This window comes from Mesitornis unicolor, unplaced genomic scaffold, assembly GCF_000695765.1.
Source record: "Mesitornis unicolor isolate BGI_N332 unplaced genomic scaffold, ASM69576v1 scaffold25085, whole genome shotgun sequence".
NCBI classification, from domain to species: Eukaryota; Metazoa; Chordata; class Aves; order Mesitornithiformes; family Mesitornithidae; genus Mesitornis; species Mesitornis unicolor.
In genome coordinates, this window is record NW_010183854.1 from 6,240 (window position 1) to 15,352 (window position 9,113).

Below are 9,113 nucleotides of genomic sequence, written 5' to 3' on the forward strand. Positions count from 1 at the left end.
TCACTACAGTCCTATGGCTTCTGGCTCTCCACGCCACGCAGAGATGCCATGCCGGACAACAAGTCCTCTTACTATACCTCTTTCACAAGAAAAAAAACACATTCCTCAGGCCATGGTTTAACCTGGCAAGCAGCTAAAACAGCATGCAGTTTGTTTGATCACCCTAGCCCCTCCCTGGTAGGATGAGGGAGAGAATTGAGGGATTAAAAGTAAAGAATGCGTCAGCTGAGATAAAGACTATTTAATAACTAAAACTAACCAAACTTATGTAATGATAATACTGATTAATTGTAACAAGAAAAGTAACAACAGTAATAAAGGTTTCAAAGTTATATCCTGCTCACAAACTGCAGGCCCTGGCCATATGCCAACAACGCCACAACAAGGGAGGGGTGAGCTTCAGGAACTGAGATGGGCCTGAGAAGGAGAGAAGTGAAGGGATTGAAGAAGGAGAAGGAAGGGCTGATGGGGTCGTCCCCTGCAAACTCCCCAACTTATAGTGAGTGTGATGTTTATGGGATAGAATATATCTTTGTCGGACAGCTTGGATCACACCTGGATCATCTGTCCTGGGTCACCTGTCCCAGAGAGTCCCGGGCTCTCACTTCCACCCTTTTCTCTCACACAGATAGAAGGAAGAAAAAAAAACAAACCAAAGAAACTACAAGCACAGGTGCAGGCTTGTCCTTGAAAAGTTATCTGCCAGCAAAAATAAAAACAATCACCTTATCAGTTTCATAAGGAAAATAACTTCATCCTAGTCAAAGCTGTAATGTCAACTTGTATTCATCAAAGGGAATGCTGCTGAAACTTTAAAAGGGAATTCCTTGATTCAAGCCCAGCAAAATCAGGACACCTCATTTCCAGGGTTTCCTACACCACAATGTATTCCATCACTCACTTCTCTGGAGCTGGTTCCAGTTCCCTCACGATTACAAGCTATTTTTTTATTCCATGAACAGACCCAATGATGGAATAACAGTGCTTTTATTTTATTTTATTCCAGCTGTTCCCTGCCTCCAGTGGCGGCCAAGGCCTTTCCCGTCCCCTCCCGTAGTGCTTACACCGCCCTCCCTACCAGCAACCCCACACCTCAGGCCGTTCCGCCCCGCTTCTTCTCAAACTACAACTCCCGGCATGCCCCGCAGGCGGCTATATCACGGCGGCCAGTCGGGGAGCTGCAGTCCGTGCCATCGCCATGTTCCATAGTAGCACGCAGAAGCTGTACTGGACCTTCAGCGATGAGGAGAAGCTGGTGCGGTGCCGGGCCGAGGCCAACCACAAGTTCCGAAGCAAAGTGGTCGCGAACGAGAAGGTGCGAGGCGGCGGGGCCGTAAAGGAGGCAGCGGGGAGGGAGAGCGTGAGCGTTGCGGCCTCGTGCCGGTCTACGCTCCGTCTCCCTCTGAGGGGAGGAGGGTAGGAGGGTGGTTGTACCGGTGCTCGGCCCTTGAGTGAGGCTCAGCATTGGTCCCTTTAAGGTCCAGGAGACCGACTCTGTCCTTCTGGAGCCCCACGAGGAGCTGGCGATATGCAAGTACTACGAAAAGCGGTTGCTGGACTTCTGCGCTGCCTTCAAGCCTGCTATGCCCAGATCCGTGGTGGTAAGCAGCAGCTGCTTGGCGTGTCTGTGGACTGCTTATGGTCTGAAACGTGATGTGTGATGCATCTGCAGACTTTGCCCCCTCCCTGTATCTTGTGCTTTCGCTTGCTGCTTGCTTGTCCTTTTCTTGAGAGCACGTATATCTTTAGAGTTTCTTGTCTTCCGGTGCTGCAGCCTGTGCTTTTTTCCTGGGCAGTGCGGCCGTTTTAAAACCAGAGTTATTTCTCAACTTTCTGTGTCTGTTACACTTACATGGATGGCTTTTAACTGCTTTCTTTCCTCTCCATTAACCAAAGAACAGAAACAAACCTAAAAATATATGGTTTGATGGTGCAATAAAGTTATCTCACTGTAGCTAAAGGGGGTGGTCCCAGCGTTGGGCTCTCTGGTCCATTTGCTTCTCAAGCATTGGTGTGTGTCTGATCACAAAGCAAGCTGGCTTAAGAACTTGTACCGACAGTAAACTAACCTACAAAGGGGGGGGAGATCTTTGAACTGTCTTATCTTGAATGCAGAAAAGTACATTTCAGAAGAGAGAGTGTGCAGACTTAAGAGCTCAAGCAGGAAATTAAATTGTGCTTGTTTTGTTACCTAGCCATTGAAACACACAACCTGTATCATCTGCTGTCAGTCATTCCTTTTTGTGGCAGGGGGGGGGGGGAAAAAAAAAAAAGAAAAAAACCCCAAACCAAAACAAAATGCTATTGTAAGTTGTGAAGAGGCATTTGAAAGAGCAGTAGGCTGCCATTACTTTCTTTGTGGAGCTATACCTTATATTTCAGAATTGGCCTACGTAGAGTGTGTGTGCTGGATCATACACACAAGCAATGGTTTTGGAAAACATCTGCTTTCTTGCCAGTGGCATTCAGATTAGCTTGGAAATTTGGCATTGACATACTGAAGTGCTTCTAGACATACAGAGAAGCATAAACATTAAACTTGATGGGAGGTTTACTGTCTTAAAAAGTCACATACCTTGGCTGGAATTACTTACAGCTTTCCAGATAATTTTCTCAGTCTTTGGTTTTTAAATTTCATTTAAAATCAGATTTTTCTCATGAAGAAATAGAATTTTTGAGCATTGTCTTCCTAAATATATCTAATAAGGGAGGAAAAGATAACCAAGCTGTGATTTTTGTAAGGCTCCTGCAGGAATAAGTGTATTAGATTTTGAAATATTTAATGATATGGCACTGTGTGCATCTTCGTGCCTTAGTGTATCGTGTATGTCTGTAGTATACATTCAAACTTATCTCTTCCGTTTTGTGATTTAATTTTTAAATTTATGTATAGTCTTTCTTAATCCATTTTTGCTTATATACTTTTCCCTCTCCTTTTTTTAATTTAGGGAACAGCTTGCATGTACTTCAAACGTTTTTACCTCAATAACTCAGTGATGGAGTATCATCCTCGGATAATAATGTGAGTTATCAACATTTCATGAGTTATTCTGCCAAATGGAATATTGGAGATAAAATCTTTATATGTGTGAAGACCTGAAAAAATGAGAAAGGAAATCTGAGAGCTTAAAGATGAGTAAAGATGAAGTATGGTCGCTTTCAGTTTCCATTTGGAAAAGTTTGCTGTGTTCAGAGTATGGTGTTCTGAAGATAGAAATTTTCTGAACAGAACTCTTGATAAAAAGATGGATGCTGCAGATGTCAATTTTTTGCTTTTTTTTCCATCCTCAAGGCTAACATGTGCATTTTTGGCCTGTAAAGTAGATGAATTTAATGTGTCCAGTGCACAGTTTGTTGGTAACCTTCGAGAAAGCCCTCCTGGACAGGAAAAAGCACTTGAACAAATACTGGAATATGAACTACTGCTTATTCAGCAGCTGAACTTCCATCTTATTGTCCACAATCCGTTCAGGCCATTTGAAGGATTTCTAATCGATTTGAAGGTAGTATTGTTTTATGTTACATACTTCATATGCTAGTTTAATTCAAATCCATTGTGGGTTGTGTTAGAAAACTTTATTTCCTATTGTGCCTGTGGTGTTAAAGAACTGGTTGCTAAGTGATAGTCAGATATCTGAAAGGAAGTTGGTTTAGTTGTGGTCTTTAAGCACTTTAGATTATTTTTGGAGTAAGAAGAAGGCCTGCTACTTACTAGCTTTACAGACTATTGTTGAATTGTGCATTCTGAGCTCATGAACCAGAAGACAAGGAATAGGTGCTTACTTTCCTAAATAATTATTTTTTAGACACGTTATCCAATGCTGGAGAATCCTGAAGGTCTGAGGAAAGCAGCTGATGACTTCCTCAATCGAGTGGCTCTGACAGATGCGTATCTGCTCTTCACTCCCTCGCAGATAGCTCTTGCTGCCGTATTATCCAGTGGCTCAAGAGTAGGAGTTAATATGGAAAGGTAGGATTTTATTTTCTTTTCTTCTCCTAGACAGTCTAAACTAGATGTGTGTATTTGCTGATTGTTAATGCACTGGTGTGTTCTTCAAGTATGTTTCAAAACTGAAATGGTGCTGATTTTGGTGGTGGTGGTTTTCTGTTTGTTTGTTTTCCAAAAAAGGGGTGATAAATGCAATTAGTTGGTGTCTGGCTGTATTTCTTTGGAAGAAGAACAAAAACAATATCAAACTGACGACTTTGCCCTAATCAGAACAGAATAGGATTTTTAGACTCATCGTGAAGATCAAAGTGAAGAAAGTGGAAATACAGTAGAAACACCTAAAGAAAAAAAAAGACATTTTAAGGTATCTAAAGCTGTGAGGTCAAACTACACTGAATTTACAGCTATGAGGCATATGGCAACTAAGTGTTGTGTTTGACTGGTACATCTGTTGTATTTCTGTGGAAACAGAGTAAGGATAAGGTGCTGTTTTAAATTGGTCCGTTCTTACCTTTCCTGTGGTCTAGCCACTGGTGTTTACAAAGGCATTATCAAACACTTTAATATCTTTGCTGAAATGCATGATTTGTTTATTTTGTTTCTTTTTAAGGACAAAACATACACTGTTCTTCAGAAAAACAACTGATGTAGTTGCTGTAAGGAGCTGTATGTGGAGTGTTTTAATTAGGTGATGCTCCATGTGAGCATTTTGCATCTAGAGAGTAACTGATGCCTGCAGGCACAAGGGCTAATGCTAAATGCAACCAGTTCTTTTTTTAAAGAAGCTTTTTTTCCACCTGCTCGTAGCAAATTCAAATCTCTCTTATTCTAAAAGAAAAAAGGAAGTGTGAGAATATCCTCTACGGTGACAGTATCCTCCAGTGTCCTCTCAGAAGAGCATAAAGACATTCGAGTGCTTACAGTGACTTGAAACTTGTTGATCTCATTCCTGAAATTTTATTCTGTGCTTCTTGTGCCAAAATTAAGAAAAGCTTACTTAAAAAAGGAATTAGAATAATTTGTAGATAGTGTATGAATCAAGGTACATGAACTTTATCTTTGCATGTGCATGAAGAACTCAAGTCTTTGTCACCTGCCTGCACCATGCAGTTGCCATAACCTTGTAATTTATTGATTTAAGTGAGTATGAGGTACTGGACATGACAAGATAATGCAGCAGCTCAGGTCTTGTGGACCTGTGCGTAGGTGTGCCTGCAGAGGTGAGATGCACTGTGGAAGGTTTGAAAACCTGTCACTCCCATAATGTCAGTCTGCAGATTAGTCTTGGAAAAGGTAGAGCTTCAGAAGAAAACGGGTGTCACTATGCTCTGGCTAATGGTGGCTCCAAATTAAACTTCAGTTCTGGTGTCATTGCAAGGTTAAATAACACTGTTAAACGTGAGCTCTACAAAAGCAATGATGCTAACAGAGTGGCTGTCAGCTTATAGTAATAACCATCTTCATGGAGGCCAGTGTGTCAGTCTGGAAGCTGCAGCTGTTACAGCTGTCTGTGAAGTAAGTTTGAAATGAACACTGACCAAACAGATTGATACGCTTTGGAGTCACTGGATTACTGTAATTTATCTGAAAGTGCACTTCTAGGAAGGGATAAAACTACTTGGTGGTTGTGGATCTTGGTGAGGATTGTTGCCTATGTGTGTTGGGGTTTTACCCAGGTGCTGTGTGTGTCAATGTTCTTACTAAAAGGAAGCTTGAATCTCAGGGAAGAGGAAGGGTCTGAGAGACTCTACAAGATGACTTTTAGGATTTCCTTTCAGCTGCCTAAAGAAGCAGTCCCATCTTGCAAGCTTTCTTCTCTGTTGGTCTGTCTGAAAACTACTCTTCTGTTAATATTTGCTTTTGCAGTCATCCTATACCATAGTGTGATGTTAGTATGACACTTGATAGAATCTTAAATGTTAGTTGACTTAACTCATTGAGGCTCACTTAAAAATGTTTAGTTCTGTAGTGTTGAAACTTCAGTTCTTTGGATGGCTGGGGGATATTTCTGTCATGTTCTTGCAGAAGAACAATGTTACAAGTCACAGATTTGCTTTTTTTATCATGTTACAGTACTTACGTAACCAAAATGTTCTTGCTAAGTTTAGTCTTAAAGCTCTAGCAGATGCAGATAATTTATATTTTTATTAACTAATGATAGCTGCCACAAATAAGGATAGCACTGTATTTTGAGAACTTACTCCTCCATGTCTGTTTGCAGTTATTTATCAGAAAGTCTTACGCTGAAAGAAGAGGGAGCTTCCTTAGCCGAGCTACTGGAGTGCATGAAATGTAAGTAAACATTGAGAAAATGATGATAAACAGTATCTCTAAAGGAAGAAGAACAGTTATTTCCAAATAACAAAAACTTTAAGCAGAAAAGTGTGATTCAAGTGGTTTTCTTCAGTTCAGGGCTAGTGTAATGTAAGTGAAGCATTGGCAGTAGAATGAACTGCCTAGCACATGGATGCAAGGGAAGAAAACACTGAGACTTACCTGTGATATAAACAGATTAAATTAAAAGGCAAAGGGCCTGATGCTTTTCAGAATACAAGTATGTAATCAGTTAAGTGCTAGCAGCTGACTCAAAAGTGAGAAATCTCTTTGGGGAACTAGATAATGTTTTTTGTAAGTAAGGATGAAATTACACTTCAGTCACTGTAACTTAAATATTACAGCTTTAGGCAAAAGCCTGCATGTTGTTACTACTACCACCAGAGGGTACCTTTTCTAAGCTAAATGATTAACGTTATGTGATCTGCCACAATTTGTTCTTCACTTCTGTCTTGCAGCTATAAAGGTCTTTAAAAGGATGTTTAGACTTGCTAGTGTGTGTGTATATACCTGTATATATCTAGATATATATCTATAATACCAAGAGTGTTAGCATGTTTTAGCTAAGATAATGGAGAATGTAGTACACTGATTATTACCTGTTTAAATGAAAAATTAATTAAATGAAAAGAATGGGATATGAAATTCCCAGTAATTAATGAGTTACTTAATCTTTTAAGCATTTAAAATGGGAATGAGGTACTATTTAAGAATCCAGTCCTTTGACTAAACTGGCTTTAATAGTAAATGCACCATCCAAGTCACCAGGTCTACAAATTAAATTTACATTGAACTTACAAAACTTAAGATGCTCTTTGCTCTCTCTTCCTGCTAACATCCAGTCTTCAGGTTTCCACTGCTGAGGTGCAAAGGGAATGCTGGGATCACTTACAATTGCATTGTTCTGGAAGGTGGCTTTAGCTTCTGTAAACATAGGGTGGCTGGAAGGAAATTTTGAAGCATCTGTAAATGACTGGTTGATACTTGGTCATAGAGGAAAGAGTTTTTTCTTGCAGGGTAGCTGTAAATTTAATTTGCATTCTAAATAAGACTGAAAACAATGTTTTTTAAGACTGAGATACAATGCTGAATGCAAAATATACCCGTGTATTTTGAAGCTTGTTAGCAGAGTAATGTGAACTGCGTGAGTATAACTTGTCTCAAGGAGATCAGAATCAATGATGCTGACAACTTGTTTCCATGTAGCTGTCTGTGCTCGGCTTCTGCTGTACCTTAATGTTATGTAGAATTAATCGTTGGATGTGAGATGGGAGTTAAGTCTTATATGTAATCTTTGATCCTCTAAAGCTTGAGTGTGATGTTGGATCGAAAGTTTTATAAGCAAGCAGTTTGGGAGGAGTTAATACTTTGAATGTCTAATACTTGGCTTGAAAAATACAAGGATTTTACTCTGTAATCTGTCTCAGATGTTTGATTGCAACATGTTGCATGTTGCTATGTAGTGTCTTGAGTGTTAATAAAATAGATAGAGATGCTTTCAAAATTTAGATACTGTTACCAAAATGGATATGAAAAACGAGATATGCTTTTTTCAGTTTATTTTCCAAGTAGAAGCTGCTTGAAAATGTATACTGTGCTCCTGTTATAATGAAAGAAGGGACAGTGAACTGTTGGCTTGAGCTTAAGTATGAGGGATAAGCAATAACTGTAGCTGGACTACTGATTGATAAGCTTCTGTAATTCAGAAGAAGGTATTAGAACAGAAATTATGTAATCTGATTAGAGCTGTTTTGTTGCCACTGTAGCCATGAAAAATCTCATAAAGAAATACGAACTGCCAAAGCCTGAAGAGATTGCTGCTCTAAAACAGAAATTAGAGAAATGTCACAGCTTGGAGATTTCACTTATTCCAGAGGCGTAAGTAGATACTTTCTTTTTGTTTTTTATTGCTATAGAAACATTTGTTTACTCTGATCTCTGTGAGCAATTGAAAGTGAAAACATCTAAATGTATACATGAGGATGTTCACATGCTTATTTTGTGATTATCTGCTGGAAGCTGAGAACCAAGACTCAGAGCAGTGCTTTCAGTAATATGTAAATACGTTCCTTTGTGCTAGTTAGCACTGCAAGCTGCAATGCTGATTATTTTGTAGCACAGAACAGAAGCCAGGTGGCTTCTCAGGTTTGGCCACTTAATGTCATATGTAATGAGAATCAAAAGCTTCAAAATCACATGCTTAAAACAAGAATTGTGTAAAGGGTTAGTGTTTTCTTAAGACTTATGTGGAAGACAAAGGACTTCCTGATTTTAATTTTCAGCCCTTTCCACTGTAGCCTCCACTGTGAACTCCCAGCAAGCTGCTGTAGTTTTTTGTGTGACATGTATATCCATAGTCTAGTGTTGTGGCCAAATCAGAGGAAGTACTGACTTACAAAAATACCTAAATATTTCATTTTTTGCATGGGGGTTAGGAAGAAGAGAAAAAGTAGTGAAGATGATGAATGTGTCGTAAAGAAATCTAAAATGGAAGAGGTCAGTAAACCTACTTCATAAGTACTTGTTTTTCCATTAACTGCCAAGACAAAAGTGACATAGCTACCGAGACAAACTTCTGCATCTGTTAATTAGGAAGAAACTTACTCCTCGGACTGTGAATGGAATAAATGAGTATGAAATGACTATGTGCTGAATTATGCTTAAGCAGGCTTTTTTTGTGAAAGTTTTATTATGGTTTTTCTACTGGACAGTGTTTCTGAAACTGTTCTCATTTACTTTATTTGGCTTCTTACACAAAGCAGAAGTTGCTGCTGCACTAAATTTCTGTCAGCCTACTTGCTAGCAAGGCTTGCATGAATTACAGCTGGCT

The 9,113-nt window shown here is 39.5% G+C and overlaps 1 protein-coding gene across 1 annotated transcript; it reads left to right on the top strand.

Moving 5' to 3' along the window:
- Positions 1-1,198: 1,198 nt before the first annotated feature.
- Positions 1,199-8,800, top strand: LOC104533764 (cyclin-H-like). Its single transcript, XM_010184293.1, has 8 exons — positions 1,199-1,315; positions 1,479-1,601; positions 2,949-3,022; positions 3,293-3,503; positions 3,807-3,970; positions 6,171-6,241; positions 8,050-8,161; positions 8,719-8,800. Exons 1-8 carry the CDS (start codon positions 1,199-1,201, stop codon positions 8,798-8,800), a joined length of 954 nt encoding a protein of 317 aa, XP_010182595.1.
- The last annotated feature ends 313 nt before the right edge of the window (positions 8,801-9,113 follow it).

What these genes read in the sequence shown, in the direction of transcription:
- LOC104533764 (XM_010184293.1), top strand. Translation starts at nt 1,199, where the DNA reads ATGTTCCATAGTAGCACGCAGAAGCTGTACTGGACCTTCAGCGATGAG. An exon ending in AAGTGGTCGCGAACGAGAAG is followed by an intron (nt 1,316 to 1,478) that starts GTGCGAGGCGGC and finishes GGTCCCTTTAAG; the next exon opens with GTCCAGGAGACCGACTCTGT. An exon ending in CTATGCCCAGATCCGTGGTG is followed by an intron (nt 1,602 to 2,948) that starts GTAAGCAGCAGC and finishes TTTTTAATTTAG; the next exon opens with GGAACAGCTTGCATGTACTT.